This window comes from Chinchilla lanigera, unplaced genomic scaffold (genome assembly GCF_000276665.1).
Source record: "Chinchilla lanigera isolate Chin_1 unplaced genomic scaffold, ChiLan1.0 scaffold00008, whole genome shotgun sequence".
In the NCBI taxonomy this organism is placed as follows: Eukaryota; Metazoa; Chordata; class Mammalia; order Rodentia; family Chinchillidae; genus Chinchilla; species Chinchilla lanigera.
In genome coordinates this window covers 35513367-35532163 of record NW_004955409.1, presented here as the reverse complement: position 1 = coordinate 35532163, position 18797 = coordinate 35513367, and the positions used below count along the sequence as shown (strand labels likewise).

At 40.5% G+C, this 18797-nt stretch overlaps 1 protein-coding gene across 1 annotated transcript in view; it reads right to left on the bottom strand.

Annotated features, from left to right (window-relative positions):
• Nucleotides 1-16818: 16818 nt before the first annotated feature.
• Nucleotides 16819-18797, bottom strand: part of LOC102021945 (granzyme H-like) — a 10279-nt gene continuing 8300 nt past the window's right edge. The window contains exons 3-6 of the mRNA XM_013510455.1: nt 18733-18787; nt 17914-18049; nt 17489-17746; nt 16819-17074 (exon numbers count right to left, since the gene is read on the bottom strand). Coding sequence (XP_013365909.1) covers nt 16931-17074; nt 17489-17746; nt 17914-18049; nt 18733-18787 — 593 coding nt within the window. The 3' untranslated portion in view covers nt 16819-16930. The remainder of the gene's footprint in view (nt 17075-17488; nt 17747-17913; nt 18050-18732; nt 18788-18797) is intronic.

The window sequence follows — 18797 nt, the reverse complement described above, 5'->3', positions numbered from 1 at the left end:
CAGTGACACAGCGCCTACCTGGCAAATGCAAGGTCATGAGTTCAATTCCTGGTACCGGAAAAAATAACAACAAAAGCAAACAGACAAACAAACAAATAAAAAACAACAACAAAAATTAGCATGGAATTAATCTCTTAAGCTGTAAATTTTTTTTTTTTTTTTTTTGGTTTTTCTCCGGTATCAGGAACCGAACTCACAACCTTGCGCTTGCCAGGCAGGCGCTTTTGCCGCTGAGCTAAATCCCCAGCCCCCTAAGCTGTAAATTTTAAAACAGCAACGTGCTCAAAGGCAAAACAATGAAAACCACCTTATCTTCATTACTCATTGTAATTAGCTTTGATGTCTTGAAGTATAATCTAATACATTTTTCATGTAATATTTGCATTTTTAAATTTAAAAAGTGATTATGCAAAATAAGATCATAACCCTTTTCAAAATTTAGATGATAAGAACATAATCTATGTGTAGCTTTTTACAGCCTACAGTTCAGTAACATTTCACACACTCAAAATGTGCATCTGAATTTCAAAATGTTGCCAGCACCTCAGAGCATTGTGTAAATACTAAATAATCACTCCCCGATTCCCTTCACAAGTGAATCTTTTTACTCTGTGAATTTGCACATTCTTTACATTGCATGGTTGAATGATATTTTTGAAACCATTCTTCCAACCTTTGTCCTTCATCTGGGAAGTTTAAACTACTTACATTTAAAGTGATTACTGATCATGAAGGATTTACTTCTAACATTGTGCTGCTTGGTTTTTATGTCATGTATTTTTTGCTACTCAAGTCTCTCAGTGCTGCCTTAGGATTTCTTGTAAGCTGGCACCTTTTAAAACATCTGGAGATATCTCTATTTATTGTTTTTTTTTTCTGGTGCTATTAGGGATTGAACCCAGGGTCTTTGGACTGCGGTACATCCCCTTCCCCATCTCTTTATTTTTTATTTTGAGACAAGATTTCATTAAATTGCTTGGACCATATATTCCTCATCCTGCAGACTACCAGAGTGCTGGGATTACAGGCATGTGCCACAACCCCTGGCTTACCCTTCATTATTGAAGGACAACTTTTCTAGATATAGACTACTCGATTGACAGCTTTTTATTTCTATACCATATGGACATTATCCCACTGCCTTTGGGCCTTATGGTTTCTGATGTGAGGTCAACTGTTAATCTTATTGGGAATAATTTTTCTGGGATAAGTCTCTTATCTTTTACTGTTTTGAAGATCTTCTCTTTGTTTTTTAACAGTTTCCTTATAGTGAGGATCCCTTTGAGTTCATCTTACCCAGAGATTTTGAGTTTGCTGGGTTTGTATGTTCTTGTAGTTCATATTTGGGAAGTTAGGGGTCATTGCTTATTGGAAATGTTTTTGATTCTTCTCTATGTTAAACTTCCATTATATATATATATATATATATATATATATATATATATACACACTTTTTTTTTCTTGACAATGTTCTATAGCACCTCAAGGCTTTATTCATTTTTCTTTATTTTTTCTGCTTCCCAAACTGAGTTATTTCATTTGTCCTTTAATTTCATTGGTTCTTTCCTCTGCTTGCTCAAATATGCTGTTGAAATGTGTTAGTGAATTTTTTATTTCAGGATTATACTTGTAAGCTCTAGAAATTTTTCTTTCTATACCATATGGACATTATCCCACTGCCTTTGGGCCTTATGGTTTCCTATGTGAGGTCAACTGTTAATCTTATTGGGAATAATTTTTCTGGGATAAGTCTCTTACCTTTTACTGTTTTGTTTTTATGAATATTCTTTACTTTTTTGTACACTATATCTGGTTTCCTTTACTAATTTCTTAGTTTCCTTCAGCCTTTTGAGTATTTCATAGACAGTGGTTTTAAAATTTTTCTTTTTTCTATCCAATGTCTAGGGTTTCTCAAAAACTTTTTATGTAAATTTCCTCTCTTTTAATGAATAGCTTGCACTTTATTGTTTGTTCTTATTCTTTGTAACTTTTAGCTGAAAACTGGGCATTGCATATATTGTAAATGTGAAGGTTTGCTCACACTGCAAAGACCATTTCCCTTTCCGTAGCGTTTTTTTTTACCACAGGGCACAAATAGCATACCTGAGGTTTCTAGAGTGATGGGTTCTTTCTCTTATCATTTTTCTCAGGGTCTTATGTTGTGTCCTTTCTCATCACATCTATGGAGGATGTGGCAAATGTTTATTTTGGGCTAGTTGATAGGGATGGTGCTAAATCTTTTACCAACATCTCCAGTATAGAATTGTAAAAGTGATATTTTAAAAAAATATTTCTCTCTAATTTGTGCCTACTAATTCTTGTGTTATATCCTGTATCATATGGTCTTGGTCTGACATACTGTGTATAGATACCCCTCTGCCACTGAGTTTCTGTTGTCCGCTAATAACTCAATAGTAATGTAAGACATAGATGCAAAAAGTGTAGGCTATCTAGCCCATTCCAAGTACCCCTACAAAGCCTGCTCTATGTGAAATTAGGTATTGCAAAACCTACTGGGTCTCTGTGAACATTGTTTCCATGGTTTTTGATTAGAAGTTTCCCCAAAGCCTCATGCAGTCAAAAGTGTGTCATTTTAGAGGTGGCTGTATCAAGAGTATGTGACACCAGGATTGATTCATGGTGCATTGCTAGACTTAATCATATTAGGATTAAGGGTGTGAGTGATACCTGTCCCGAGTAGCCTGGATAAAATATAAGGGATAGAAAAAGCTGTGGTCCCTCCCTTGCTTGGTTTTGTTGTCTTCTGCCATCCATAAACTGTTTCTCCTCTGCAATGCCTGTGTGTCATGCCACTCCGCCTTGGAAATAGCCAGTGATGTATTGAAACCTCTACACACTGTGAACTATATAAACCTTTTCCCTTTTAACTTTGGGTGTTGGGTATTTTGTCTCAGCAATGAGAGCAAAGTAACTCTGATAACTGTGTGGGTGGCACAGTGCCAAGGTGATCTACTGAGATACCAATTGATACCTTATGTTCATTATATTCAGTGTGCTGAACCATGTACCAGAACTTCCAACATATGATTTTAAACCGTAGCCTGGAACACTCAGATGTATTGCTGGACTACACTAAAGTCTCCAAAGCATTAACTCTTATCTTTGAGATTGAGGAGTCAGATATCAGCTCCCTTTCCCATTGCATGTTAAGAGTTAGGCTTGACAGGTATGACCTCTTAAATACCTTTGCACTGGTCATAAATGGTGTTTAGTACTCCTGAGTACATTAAGGGGACTGGAATTAGTGTGGTTGATATAAGCTTACATTATTTGGCTTATGTCCTTTCTGTTTGGAAATCTGCATCCCAGGTTTACAGAATAAGCAAGGTCAGCATTTTATCTGTCTCCATATGTTAAAATGGCTTAGATACAGAGGGATACCCTTCTTCTGAGGGGATTCCCAGCCTGGGTGCTGCTAAACGTGAGACGCAAAGATCTTTATAGTGCAATTAAGTGCTAGCAGACTCGTGCAGGGAAAAGAAGAGCTGGGGTAAAGGCACATCACAGTTATTCTGATTAATTTGAAAGTATTACTTAGTAGCAGAATGTCTTAAACATAAATGCAGTGGATAGAAAGCAAAGCAAAGGGGGTCAGTATTAATCCATACTTTGCCATGTTTTAAGGGGTGTCTAAAGGGATTGACATAGCTTATCACATTGAAAATTCTACATACTGCATAGCAGTTATATCTACACATTCTAAAATGAAACGTTCAGAGATATTAGGTGATGATTTCAAAGTCATATGGTTTCTGAAAGTTGGGGTACACACACAGATACCCCCAAACCCTCACACAAACACCCCCCCACACACACACACGTCGCATGCTTGCCATACTGAAAACTTTCCTCTCTACCACCCTTAGAAGTAGTGGGAACCACAATGGGCAAATTTCAGCTCAGCAACAGAAAGTGATCTCATAATCAGAGCTGTCTTGGGAATGGCCCCTCTGCTAAGCCCAAGTACTTTCTTTCCAGGGAGTTCCTGTAGCAGGCAGGAGAATATCTAAATGTACTGGCAGGTTACAATGAGTGTGGGGGAAAGATGACTTTTAAGATCTCATGCAGCTCTGAGTCTGTCTCTGAGTTGGAAGCGACTTGATCTGGGAATTGGACATTCTGGTTTCCTCTTCAGTCTTGTGGCTCAATTGTCTATTTCTGGGTTTCATGAACTCATCTGTCAGAGGCACTATTGGATAGAGTAAAGGTTTTTAAATGCTTTTAACTATAGTATCATTTACAATGGGTTGTGTGTGTGTCAAGGTAGCTTTTTGGATTATGCATGTGTCAAGGTTGTTTTTTGTTTTGGTTTTTTGTTGTTGTTGTTTTTCTTCCAGTACCAGGAATCGAACTCACGACTTTATGCTTGCCAGGTAGGCGCTTTGTCACTGAGCAAAATCGCAGGCCTCTGTTTTTTGAATTATGTGTGTGTCAAGGTAGCTTTTTGGATTATATGTGTGTCAAGGTAGTGTTTCACGTGCAGTTTGGTTTTTGTTCATGAACTCTCTGCCTATCCCTATGTCTTCAAGGTTTTTACTTATTTTCTCTTCCAATAGATTTAGTGTTTCTGTTTCAATATTGAGATCTGTGAACCATTTTGGCTTGAGTTTGGTGCATGGTGATAGACTTGGGTCCATTTTCAGTCTTTGGCAGGTAGCAAGCCAATTGTTCCAGCACCATTTATTAAAGAGGCTATCGTTCTTCCAGTGAGTTTGATTGGCCCCTTTATCAAAGATTAGGTAGTTGAGTGTGTTTTTGGTTGTGTCTGTTTCTTCCAGTCTGTTCCATTGATCCTCAGGCCTGTTTTTTAGCCAGTACCAGGTGGATTTTATGACAGTAGCTTTATAGTATAATTTCAGGTCAGGGATTGTGATTCCACCTGACTTGTCCTTGTTGCCCAGGATTGCTTTTGCTATTCTGGGTCTCTTCTGGTTCCAGATGAATTTAAGGCATATTTTCTCAAGATCTGTGAGGTATGTTGATGGTAGTTGAATGGGAATTGCATTGAATCTGTACAGCAGCTTTGGGAGTATGGCCATTTTCACAATGTTGGTTCTTCCTATCCATGAGCAAGGAATATTTTTCCATTTATTTAAATCTTCTTCGATCTCTTTTTTCAGAGTACTGTAGTTTTCATTAAAGAGATCTTTGACTTCTTTTGTTAGATGGATTCCTAAATATTTCAATTTCTTGGATGTTATTGTGAAAGGTATGGTTTCCTTAGTTTCTCTCTCCGTCTGTTTGTTGTTTGTGTATAGGAATGCTATCAAGTTTTGGCTGTTGACTTTGTATCCAGCTACACTGCTGAATTTGAGGATTAATTCAAGGAGTCTTCTTGTGGAGTTTTTGCAGTGTTGCATTGAAAGTATCATGTCATCTCCCAATAGTGGTAGTTTTACTTCTTCCATTCCAATGCTTATTCCTTTTATTTCTCTCTTCTGTCTAATTGCTCTGGCTACTGGTCCCAGAACTATATTGAACAGGAGTGGTAACAGTGGACATCCCTGTCTTGTTCCCTATTTTAAAGTAAAACCTTTCAGTTTTTGTCCATTTAGAATGATGTTGGTTGTTGGGTTGTCATAGATGGGTTTGATCAGGTTAAGGTAAAGAGCATCTATTCCTATTTTCTGTAAAGTTTTTATCATTAATACATGTGGGACCTTGTAAAACCTTTTTCTGCATCTATTGAGATGATCATGTGGTTTTTGTCTTTGGCCCCATTGATATGGCGTATAACATTTATAGATTTGTGAATATGGAACCAACCCTGCATTCCTGGGATGAATCCGACTTCATCCTCATGAATGATTTTCTTGATAATTTGCTGCATTCTATTTGCTAGTATCTTATTGAGTATCTTTGCATCTATATTCATTAGGAGGATTGGTCTGTAGTTCTCTTTCTTGGTTGGGTCTTTCTCTGGTTTTGGTATCAGTACGATGCTTGCCTACAGAAATGAGTTAAGGAGAATTTCTTCCTTTTCAATTTCATTGAAGAGTTTGAGGAGGGTTCCTATTAAATCTTCTCTGAATTTCTTGTAAAATTCTGCTGTGAATCCATCAGAGTCTGGGCTGTTCCTTGTCAGTGGGTTTTTAATCATGTTTTCAGTCTCATTAATTGATATTGGGTTGTTCAGAAATTTGATATCTTCTTGACTCAACCTTGGTAATTTGTACATATCTAGGAATCTATCCATTTCTTCTGAGTTTTCTATCCTATAGGAGTAAAGATTTTCAAAGTAGGTATTAGTGATCTTCTGAATTTCTGTGGAATCTGTAGTAATTTCATCCTTTTCATTCCCCATTGCATGAATCTGAGTTCTTTCCTTCCTTTTCTTGATAAGGTTGGCTAGGGGTTTATCAACTTTATTCTTTCAAAGAACCAACCCTGACTCATTTATTTTTTGGAAGGTTTTCTTTGTCTCAATTGCATTAATTTCTGCCCTAATCTTTATAATCTCCTCCCTTCTTTGGGCTTTGGGCCTTACTTGCTCTTCTTTTTCTAAAAGTTTGAGATGCAACATTAGGCTACTTATTTGTTCTCATTCTGTTTTCCTTATGTGTGAATTCACCACTAGAAATTTCCCTCTGAGTACTGTTTTCATTGCCTCCCATAGATTCTGGAAGTTGTATTTATATTTTCATTTGTTTTTAGGTGTTTTTTAGTTTCCGCTTTAATTTCTTCTGTGACTCATTGGTTATTCAGGAGGTTGCTGTTTAATTTCCAAGTGTTTATGGAGTTTTGGGAGTTCCTTTTGTTGTTAATTTCCAATTTCTTTGCAGTGTGGTCAGATAATATGCATGGGATAATTTCAATTCTTTTGCATTTTTGAAGGTATGTTCTATGGGCTAGGATGTGGTCTATTTTAGAGAAAGACCCATGTGCAGCTGAGAAAAATGTGTATTCTGATGTTGTGGGGTGGAACACTCTGTGTACATCTATTAAGTCCATTTGTTCACAGCTTTGGTTTAGATCTGTTATTTCCTTGCTGATTTTTTGTCCAGTTGACCTATCTCTTTATGTCAAAGGGGTGTTGAGGGCCCCTGTTGCAATAGTGTTATTAATTGTATGGGTTTTCATGCCTGTTAAGATTTGCCTTATATAATTTGGAGCTCTGACATTTGGTGCAGACATGTTTATGATTGTTATCTCATCCTCTTGCAGTTTTCCCCTGACTAGTATGTAGTGACCTTCTTTATCTCTTTTGATTGTTGTCAGTTTGAAGTTTACATGGTCTGCAAACAGAATAGCTACCCCTGCTTTCTTCTGGGTTCCTTTTGCATGGAGGATTGTTTTCCATACTTTGATTTTTAGTCCATGGATTTCCTTTTGAGTAAAATGTGTTTCCTGTATACAGCATATCTTTGTATTTTGTTTTTTAATCCACTCTGTCAGTCTGTTTCTTTTGACTGGTGATTGAGGCCATTTACATTTGTAGTTATAACCGATATGTGTTGATTTATCATTGTCCTGTATTTACTTGCGTTGGTGTCCTACTTTTTGTACCCTTTTACTTTCTTGCTCCTCTTGACGTTTCCTTTGTACTGTTCTTGAAATTGCAGTCAGATTTTTCTCTGTCTAGAACATCTTTTAGTACTCTTTGTAATGCTTGTTTGGAACTCATGAAGTTCTTCAATTGTTCTTTGTCATGAAAATATTTTATTTCTCTGTTGAATTTGAGAGATAGTTTGGCAGGGTACATCAGTCTTGGCTGGAAGCTGTTCTCTCTCAGGACCTGTAGTACTTCACTCTAAGCTCTTCTCGATCGGATGGTTTGTGCTGAGAAATCTGCCATGATTCTGATGGGCTTTCCTTTATAGGTAATCTGTTTCTTTCCTCTAGCAGTTTTGAAGATTCTGTTCTTTTGCTGGAGATCTGGGAACTTGACTATTATATGTCTGGGTGTAGTTTTATTTTGGTTGTGGTTGCTTGGAGCTCTATATGTGTCATTTACCTGTATATCAGGTTCTGTTTCCACACATGGGAAATTTTCTGCTATTATTTCTGCAAGTATTCTTTTTATGTCAGTTGTGTTGCCTCCTGCTGTTTCATTGACTCCTGTAAGTCATACATTATTTCTCTTTCCTTCATCTTGCAGTTTTTGAATTGACTTTTCCTGGATCCATGCTGATTTTACAAGATCCTTTCTTTCACGGTCTCTAGCTGCCATGCTGTCTTCATAGTCTGAGATTCTATCTTCAGCTTCATTCAAGCAGTTTTGGCAGCTTTCAATGGAGGCTTTATTTTCCTGGAAGTCTCTTTGAATCTGGTTCATGCATTCTAAGTCCTTTCTATATTTTTCATTTAACACCGATGTCTATTTCCTTTGTTCTTCTATTTTCTTATATGTTTCTTCTTCAGACTTTTTGAGCAGTTCTTTATTATTATTGTCATTTCATTTTTTGCCTGAGAGATTATTTCTGATCTCATCTCTTCTATGGCCTTATGGAGTTGTTTCTTTACTTCCATTGCAGTCATTTCAGCTATTTCAGACGTGTTTACCTAGTTCTCCTATGTTGATGTCTCCTGGACTTGTTCTGAATTGGGTGGAGTTCTGGGATTGTGTTTTAGTCTTTTGTTTTGTCATGTTTGCTACCGGATGCAGAAAGCTTAGTTTTCCTCTTCAGTGGCTGCACAACAAAGGCCACTAGTGTCCCTGGTTTTCCTGTTGGTCAGGTTTGCCCCTCAGTGAACCCTGAGAAGCACTACTTAGTCTCGGGTTTTCCGGGAGGTGTTGATTTGTATCTAGTTGTCCCAGCTCTCATCTGTGGGCATTGGTGTCATTTAATGGCAGACTGTCTGATCCAGTGTCCCCTTGCTGTTCAGGGCTCATGCATGGCCCAGATGCAGGTTGCACTGGTGTCACAATCCTGGTCCAGTGGCCCTATGTCTCCAGACAGTTCAGGGTACAGGCAAAACCCAGATACAGACTTCAGGGTCAACAGTTTGTGAACCACCTGATTCTGTGTCTCAAGGCAGTTCAGGACACATACAGGAACCAGATGCAGGCTGGACTGGCAGCAATCACAGACTGCCCTTGCCTGCGACCCCCTAGGGGGTCCGGGCAGAAGAAAAGCATGGACTCAAATCATGGAACCAGCAGCTCTTGAAGCACTTGCTCACTCAGTGCAGGGTACATGCAGGGAGGGGCCACATGTGACCCCCAGCTAGAGCGGTCCCTGGGGCTTCTGAGTGAGGATCTCCTGTCTGCCATGGGTGCATGGAGGGCAGAGACTCAGTCTGTAATGGCAGTGGGGTCCTGGGTCACCCGCTTTGCCCCCAGGAAGTAAATGGGAAATACCTGGCTCTCTCCGCAAGTTTCAGCTTGGAACTGTGGCAGTGTCAGCAAAGCACGGACTTGATCCATTGGACCAGTAGCCCTTGGAGCACTCGCTCACTCAGCACCCACATGTATGTATTTCAGCATGAATTTTTGTGTATGATCACATACACATTTATATTTGTGTGTGTTCATGTGCACTGTTGTTATACAGTGTTGTTTGTATGTCTTCAGTTTTTGCTTTCCCAATATGATCTGGAATATCTTTTTCACAGGAACAATTTTGCCATGCAAGTAGAAATTCTGTAGTCAGCTGCTTTCTCCTCATTATGAAGATGACCAGGATCATTAAGATATTCTGCTTCTGGGATCTTCATAAGCAAAAAGGTGTGAGGGTGGTAGGAACCTAGAAGAGGAGAAGGTATTTCTGCATTGTGAAAATGAGTTTCGTATTGGTGGTCAATGAGCATTTTGCATGAGGGGTATGTATGCACAAGTGTTACTAGACTTGATGCCAAACACAACACTCTTGACTGACATCATGACTGGCAGGAAATGGCAGCTGGTTATGTCTCAGACAAGATGGGCTCCAAGACAGGGACACTGTGTTAACAAATAGCCTCATATCACAAGTTTGGCGTCTAGGGTAGGAACCGTCTGACTTGAAGGGTCACTGTGGTACTGAAACTAAAAGTGTAACATTAACCATTATGTTTTGAGCTTTAGAGGATGTTTTCTATTTTTCTGGTACTATGTGAGCTTCTTTGAATCTAGTAGTATTTGAAACATCTAATAGTGTGCGGTATGTCTTCCTTGTAACAGTTTGCACTAACCCCTCTACTCGTGAGGTAAAGCATAAAATGTGACTGCCATGGTTGTGCTTTTTCTCCCTGCAGAAGGTCCACACACTGTTTTCAATTCTATACTTGCTGTACAATTCTCATGAAATGCTCATGAAAATTTTTATGAATGCTATTAAACAATTTCCATTTATGTGGGTTTCCTAGACAGGCTCATGTTAATCTGATCAGACTGAGTGAAGAAACAAGGCACAGGATCAATCTCATATGGCTGTGAATTTGTGAAGGTGTGGATGATGCCACTATCCTTGGTTTTGGGTCCCCAGCACCTGAAGCTGTTGAGTGAGTGGCCTGTTCAGTGGACCATGAACTCGTGAGAGCTGTAGGGCTAGGTGTGAGGGCTTCACTTGCACAGATGTGAGATAGAGCTGAGAGCTCTGGGAAAGGTCTTGCCTGCTTATTGTCTAAGACTCTGTTCTGGACCCAGCAATTACTGGCTTCTTAACATCACTCTCAGGTAAGCTGTAAGACAGAGAGAAGATCTACTTGAATTGAAATCCCTGCTAGTCCATCGGAAAAATCCCGCTAGAACAAATTTGGGCTCAGGGAATTCTGTGTGAAGAAGAGATGAGATTCATTGGCTCAAGTGAAGGTCACTTTGAAGGGCAAAGCTAGGCTGGGGGAACCTGTAAAGCAGGTGTGTGCATCCCATGACCTGCAGGCTGCATAGAGCTGTGGACAGCACAATCATACAGTTTAGATTTATGATGTGGTTTTCAGCAATATCTTTCAGACTTGACAGCACAGTGCTCAGCACAGACTGTGTAAGTGTCCATGGAACTGTATAGGTGAGGGACAGTGCAGTGTGAATGCTACCCATGTGCTTACCACACACAGAACATTTGTGAACAATGGCTTAAAAGGAAGAAGCACAGGGAGTAAAATTATCTCAAAAAAGTTTGACGACCATCTTGAGAGCTTGCCAAGAATAGTAAGCACTTTCATTGAACCTTCAATGATGATGAACCTTCAGTGATGAAACTTCAGATGTGGATGCTTTAGTTTCACAAAACAAGGCCCAAAGTCCTACTAGCTATGTGCTTTTGTTGCCCCCTTTTAAAAAGTTATAACAAAAATATGAATGTTTTGATATTTATATACATTAACTATAGTATATATTTTTAATGAGACCCAAGATCCTCTCTCTTTACTCACTTTTAAAATTTTTTTTATTTTAAAGAGAAAAAAACTAGCAAAATAGCAACAATGATGACAAAAACAAAACAACACAAAAACAACAAAAGTGATACATGACCTCAAAACAAAATGATAGGAATTAACAATGGTTGCTGTATTATATACTATTCCACAAAGTTGTTCAGGCTACCAGATGCAAGAATGTCTTTGATCAATCTTTTTACTCAATGTGAACCAAAAGGTAAACCAAATGTTTGGACACATGAGCTCTAAATGGTCCAAAGTGTTGAACCAGGCTGGAAAACAGCATGGGTTTAGGAGACAGGGGGGGAAATAAGCAACTTCTCAGCTTCCTGGCTTCCAACATTCCTGGTTGCCTAGAACAAATATATGCACCTTGCCTGGGCTTTTATTTCTCCTCCTTGCAGAGGAGGTAGAAAATTAAAAATGAAGTCTTGCTTGACACAAGATTTCATAAGTTGTTTTGCTACTTAATCATATATGACTATCAGATTGTATTAATTTCTATCCTCATTTTAAGTGGCTACTTTTATTTTGTCCCTAACAGGTACCATATGAGCATATTTCAATTCAGTGATTTCCCTTTTGCTTCATATCAGGGGCTGGGGATTTAGCTCAGCGGCACAGTGCCTGTCTGGCAAGTGCAATGTTGTGAGTTTGATTCCTGGAACTGGAAAAAAAACCAAAAAAAAAAAAAAAAAAAAAGATACATCTTAAACTTCAGAATGAGCACTTGCTATGTATTTATGTATTTACATATTTGTTTCAGGACCCAGTCCTTTCCGGCTAGAGTATAGTGATCTTTATGATTCTTAACAATCACAGTATTGGGGCTGGGGATTTAGCTCAGTGGCAAAGCACCTGCCTGGCAAGCGCAAGGTCCTGAGTTTGGTTCCCAGTACCGGAGAAAAACCAAAAAAAAAAAAAAAACAAAAAAAACAAAAAAACCAAAAAACAATCACAGTATTGGCATACAGGGCAGAAAAACTAATTCTAACAGGTATGACATGCTGGTTAAAGTAGTACAGTTGATAAAAACAATATTCTCAAGCACAGCTTGGTTACTAACAAACTGTAGAGACTATTAGGCTGATAATGTTTACCTCAGTAGCAAGTTCTATAGTTAGATAACAAAATCCAGCTTATACCAGGAACTTCTGTGCCATGATTTTCCACTTAGTAGAGTGATTTTACCCTGGGGTGGCAGGGATTTCAGAGCAGTAGGGGCAGGACAGAGAGATGAATGAGGTCAAACATAAGTGGAGCAAGGATGGAGGGCAGAGGATGATCACCCAGCTGTTGGAAAACTGTAGTACTCAGGTGGGCAAGAATGGAAGAGAAAGTGAACGACTATTGCAGTGACCCAAACAAGAAGAGACAATGTTTCCTGACAGGAAAGTCTCATAAAATTGTGAGATAGTTGATGAAAGAGAGGAAGAGGATGAGGAGAAGAAAATGAAAACCAGGGAAGAGATCTAAGTAATGAAAAGAAAAGAAAAAGGAGAAAAAAGGAAAAGTAACAATGAATAAAAAGAAAAGCTGAACAAGACAAAACATAGCAATGAAAAGAAATCCCAACCTGACAGAATAAGGAAATCCAGAGAATCAGAGAAAAATGAAAGTAGTAAAATTTTACTGGTGTGTACTTTTCTGCAGTGGGTCTAAGTCAGATTTCAGAAATGAGAACTCAAGCCAAGTTTGCAGGTGGTTCTGTGCTGGGTATGGGGCTGATCTTGGCCTCTGGATGTGCAGGTGGGCTAATTTTTTGTTGCTCGAATTCCCCTGGAGTGATTTTAAAAAAGGGTAGCCCTCCTTCTCACTTCTATTGCATATGTCATTGTCCCAAAACACACAACTCTGGTTTACTTAACTCACCAAGTGTTGGCTCGTATTCTCACTGTTTCTTGGGAGTTGTCTACACCACTACTCCTGCCTGTCCATCATGTGTGCCCCAGGTAGGGCCTCCTGTGTCATGAACAAAGAGGATGAGGTGGACATATACCTTGAGACCGTCTTGCCCAAATGCTTAGACAATCCAAATATTCAACAGCACGAGAGGACAAATATAGATGATGATACAATCATGGGATAATTTCTCTCTGACCAATAAAATTGTTGTTTTAGGAAACTACTTAGTGGCATAGAGAAATTTGTATCCTTTCATGTTACATGGAAATCATATACTGTAAAACTCAGTATACAATGTGATAGTTATTTTGTGTGTGGGGGGGAGGGCAAAATCTAAAAGGACAATTTTATGAGTTTGATTATCACATTTTCATTATATAATATTTGCTATAATGGAAGTTTATTCCTTTTATAAGAGGAAAAAGAATGTATGTCCAAGCATCTTTATAAAAGTTAAATACTGTGGATCACTGCCATAAAGCAAAGCTAGCAGTTTAGCAAAAACCATTCCCCTTCCTTCCAAGGGACAAGGGTAAACTACAGGTCTCCCCTGCCCAGCCTCCTCTGAGGTCAGTGGGCTCTGGAGTGTTTTTGCAAATGTACGTAGTTAGAAATGATGTGGGCACCTTCTAGGCCTGAGCCAGCACACTCTCGTGTGCCTGGCCATCCAGACCTGCCTTACCCAACAGCTTTGTAGATAAACAATAGCAGATAAATTTGAGAAACTGGGAAGACACCTTTTCAGGGATTGAGCCTTGGTCCCTTAATCTGGTTGACTGTGAAATTTATTGTCCAGACCAAGACAGTTGAGAATAAAAGGGGACAAGTACTCGTGGAGAACACTCCTTTTGGACTATGGGTGAACAATGACTAGACTACTGGGTTACAGTTTATCGGTAAAAATTTACTGTGACAGTAGGCAGATTGACTGTAACATGTACCAAATTAATGCATCTTTTTGACAAAATATTTTAAAAAATAGTTAATAATTGGAGAAGTAAGAATATAGAATAAATTAAAAATCAAAGAAGAGACAAGTCAGCCTTAATCTCACCGTGCAACTGACCACTGTGAACAGGGATTCCTCTGTCCTTTATTATTGTATGCATTGTACTGCATAGTGAGCATATGCGTGTCGAATACTTTGACCACTTTCCCTCCTCCTCTACTTTCCCTTCAGCCTTTCTTTCCTCTTCCTCAATACTATCTCTGCTACTTTCATGCCTTTTTATATCTAAATAATAAATAAATAATATATTTGAGAGAAGGCAGTTATATTGGTCACTTTGATTCTGACATATTTTGCTTAACATGATGATTTCCAGCTTCACTAAATGATCTCATATTCTCTTTATCCATTAATCAGGTGATTAGTGTCAAGACTGTTTCTATGGCTTAGCTATTGTGAATTGTACTGCAATAAACATAGGTGTGCAGCTATCTCTCAAGTATGCTGAATCAATAGTATCTCTATTCTACAATGTGGTGTTTAGTTTTTTGAGGAGCTACTATACGTATTTCCATAGTGGCACTACTGACAAAGTGCTTTAATCATTTATTGTTTTGCTGTTCTTGATCATTACAATTATGACTGGGGCTAGATGGAATCTTAACATAATTTTGAGTTTTAGTTCCCTCATGGCTAAAGATATTGAGCATTTGTTTATGTAATTATTAATAATTTGTACTTTTGGAGAAGTATCTGTTCAGTTCACTTGCCCACTAATCCATCGGTTTTTTGTTTGAGGCTTGGTTTTGCTATCCCATTCACGCTGTCTTTGAACTCACTGTTTAGCCCAAAATAGCCTCATAGTCACAGTGCTCCTCCTGCCTCAGCCTCCTGAGTCCTGGTATTACAGGTCTGCTTCAGCATGCCAGACTTGTATTGTTTCTTGGTATTAAGGTTTTGTAGTCTTTATGTATTTGAATATTAACCCTCCATCAGAAGAGTAGCTGGCCGAGGTTTTCTCCCAGGATTTCATCGGCTGTTACTCCTAATTCTGTTTTTTCCTTTGCTGTGCAGAAGCTTTTTAAGTCAATGCAATTTTCTTTGCCAACTGTTGCTATCATTCCCTGAGCTGTTAGAGTCCCATTCAGGAATTTTTTGATGCTGGTCTCACTTGATTCAGCACAGCAATTGTGTGTGTCTTGCTGTGCCACAAACAACTCCTCAGTGGCACTGTTTGAAAGCTATGGGATCCTAAATGACGTCATTATATCTTAACTGTTTCACATCTGAACTGTGGCATTTTGGGGTGTTGTAGCTGAAATTCAGCCTGGCTGGGCTGCCTCCTGTTCCCTTCCACACCTCTGGACCCAGACTCCAGTGGGCATACATGCGCTATCTCAGGAGATGAGAACATCCATGTCTCCTCCAGTATCACACACTGCTCTTTTGGAGCCCACAATATCAAGCATGTGGCACTGTCATGCACAACCAAGAAAGAATATAGAGAGTTTAACTTTTTTCAAATAAGATTTCTAGTGGATTCCAAATACAAAACTATCTGGGTTAAACTGGCCTGCCTTGGAAGGAGAAAAAGCAGAGCTATTTAGAGGAAATTTCTCATTCTTGAGAGTTCTTCAAGGGTGAGAGCAGAGCCTACTATGTGTTCACTACAAAGACATAGTCTGGAAGCGTGTTTCTTGACAGACAGCTAAGTGATCTTTCCTGCCCAGCAGCCCTGGACTCTCTGGCTCACGGGTTGCTATAAATGCCATCTGCCAGCAGGGAGATCTTGAACTCCAAAGCCAGGTCAGGCTGAAGCAGCTGCGGCTGTAGTGTCTCCACAGGAGCTGGGGCCTGAGCCCTTGGGAGATGCTGGTCTGGAACAGGCTCAGCCTGCCCTGCCCAAGTAGAAGGGAAGAGAGTTCAAAGCCCAGCTGTTACAAGTGAGAGGTGAATCCACACAGAGTAGGAACTCTGTAGGGAGCTGAAAAGAGGTGGCTTAAATCAGAGGAACTAGAAAGGAAAGGGGCTGGTGGCCAGAGGCACTCTGAGGGAGACAGGGGCTGGTGTGGCAAGGCCAGGCAGTGAGGGAGGAGGTGGACTGAACTTAGTGCTGGCCCAGGACAGGGCAGCAAATGGGATCGGGTAGAGCAGAGGCCGCCTCAGCCTCCTAAGCAACTGAGAGCACTGAAAAGGGGAGAAACCTGCCCCACTGGAGAGAGAGCAACTGAGTGTCCTTGGCCCTCTGGGTCCCTGAAGTTATTCCTTTTCACTACTCTATTTTCTGCCAAATTGTTGAGGCTTTGAAGAAGGTTGTTGGCTTGGAGATGGTGGGAAATTCCTATTTCCCTGAGAGTTATAGTTGAGGCGGGTTGAGCACAGGGAATGTGAGAAGGTGTGCATGAGGACAGCTGCTAATACTGCAGAAACCCACTACACAGGGAGGAAGTCCACACTGCAGAGCTGAGCATTAAAGCAAAGTGTGCTTAAACATGGATGAGGAATTATATGGAATGGAAGAAGGAAATAGGGAGGGCAGGCATAAAAGAGGAAGCAACAAGCAGAGTGGCCAGCAGAGGGCTGCTGGAGCAGGGCAGCTGCAAACTGAAAGGATTCAATGAATAAAGAGGACCTCAGCCACCTTCACTCTTGAGATCCATTTATTATCACTGTGCAGTTCTTAAGGCCCGTGCTCTTGGAAATCTTTCTTCTGCTTTAGAAAAGATGATCAGGAAGCCAATCTTACACCAGCTGTTAGAGGTGCCCCATGGTGCTCTTTATCCAGGGCAGGAAGTGGGAGACCTTCATGAAGACTACTGGGGGTCTTCCACTATTTCTTCCATAGGAGAAAATGCCTTGGATCATTTTGTTACACACGAGGGGACCCCCAGAGTCCCCCTGCAGACAGAGAAGGAACGAACTGAGTTAGTTTTCTCCTGGTGGAGCTCCTTGAGCCTCCCCTCAGTGGGTGACCTCTGTCAGGGGGCTGTGAGTAGAGATCAGGGAAGGGTGGGCCTGGCTGCCTGCTTTTGACCAGGATACTGTAGCCTGGCCCCAAGTTTACTTTCCAGTTTAACTTACATCAAACTTTCTGATTCACCCTTAGAGATACTGCAGTGATAATACCATATTCGGCTAACTGATATTTCCCCACCATCTGCTCCTATCCACACAGGGAGTGGATTAAAGTCTGCATTGTTGGAGAATTCAGGGCGTCAAGCTCCGGACTTAGGGCATGAGGAAATGGACACTATCATCCCCACCGAAATTCCACTCCTTGAGTTCTGTCTATATAGAGTGTGGACTCCTCACCTTGAAACTGGTCTTTTTTTTCCTTGGGTCTCCCACACAAATCTCAGTGACTTCAGAATAGACATGGAGGGCTGCTTTGCATTTTTGTTCATCTTGCACTGTCAGCTGCACCTCCTGCAGTTTAGTCGCTGAAGGGCCTGATGGGGCCATTTTTCCCCAGCCTGCTACAAGGCACGTGTCACCTGGGTTCACCTGGGTCATGTCCTCATGCAGTCTGAGGGGCTGCACATCCTTAGTCAGCTTGGCCTTTCTCTTCAGCTGATGGGGAATAAGCAAGAGAGTGCAGATCAGCCTATGACACTGACGCTATGCTTTCTGGGATGGGACATGGTGATGGCCAAGATGGCAGAGGGGAAAGAGCAGGGTCCCAGCGGGAGGCGTGACCTGCCCTAGGAAAGCAGGGGCAGCAGGAGTATATGCCTCACCTGCAGCAGCATGATGTCATTGGAGAAGTTATGAGGAATATAGTCTGGGTGTGGGATGGATCTTCTCACATGGATGACCTGCTGTGTCTTCTCCTGTTCCTGGATGTTGTGGGCCCCCAGGGTGACATTTATTGAGCTGCACAGAGAGGAGAGGTGGTTGAGGGTCATGGAGCCACAAAGGACACATGCCAGGAGCTGTGTGGAGCAGGCTGCTGCTGCTTTACTTGGCAGTGTGATTCCTATGTCTTCTCATTTGTGTCACTTTTCTGTACTCTCACCTTCTCACACCAAAATTTACCTCTTGCACCTCTCAGCTTTTCTTTCTGCAAGTCTTCTTTCATTTCTTATGGTAATCGGGGTTGAACCTAGGGCTCTGGCACTCAGCTATACTCCCAGCCATTTTCTTTTATTTTTATATTTGAGAGAGAGTCTTACTAAGCAGGTAACTTAACCTGACTGTGTTTTAATTTTTTCTGGACTTTTATTACTACATGCTTGCAGTATATGATGATTATATTCACTGTATGAGATTAGTACACACACAGAACACATTTAAATTTTGTTCTTTTTCCCCCTTCCTCCATCTCCCTTTTATTTTTATCATCAATTTTATTTATTAATCTAATAAGAGTCTATAAGTGCAATTATTACATATTCAAATATTGGTCTGAAACTTTTGATTCTCCTGCCTTCCCACTTTCTGCTGAGCTCTTGTGGGCTTGTGTTCCTGCACCCCAGGGGCTCTACAGGCTTCATCCCTGTGGAGGACAGAGGTCCCTGTTGTGGTTCCAGGAAGTGTGGGCTGGCTGCTGCCCTTACCTTCCCTTGCAGTGAGCAGCTGTCAGCACAAATGTCTTTCGCACCAAGACACCACCACATCTCTT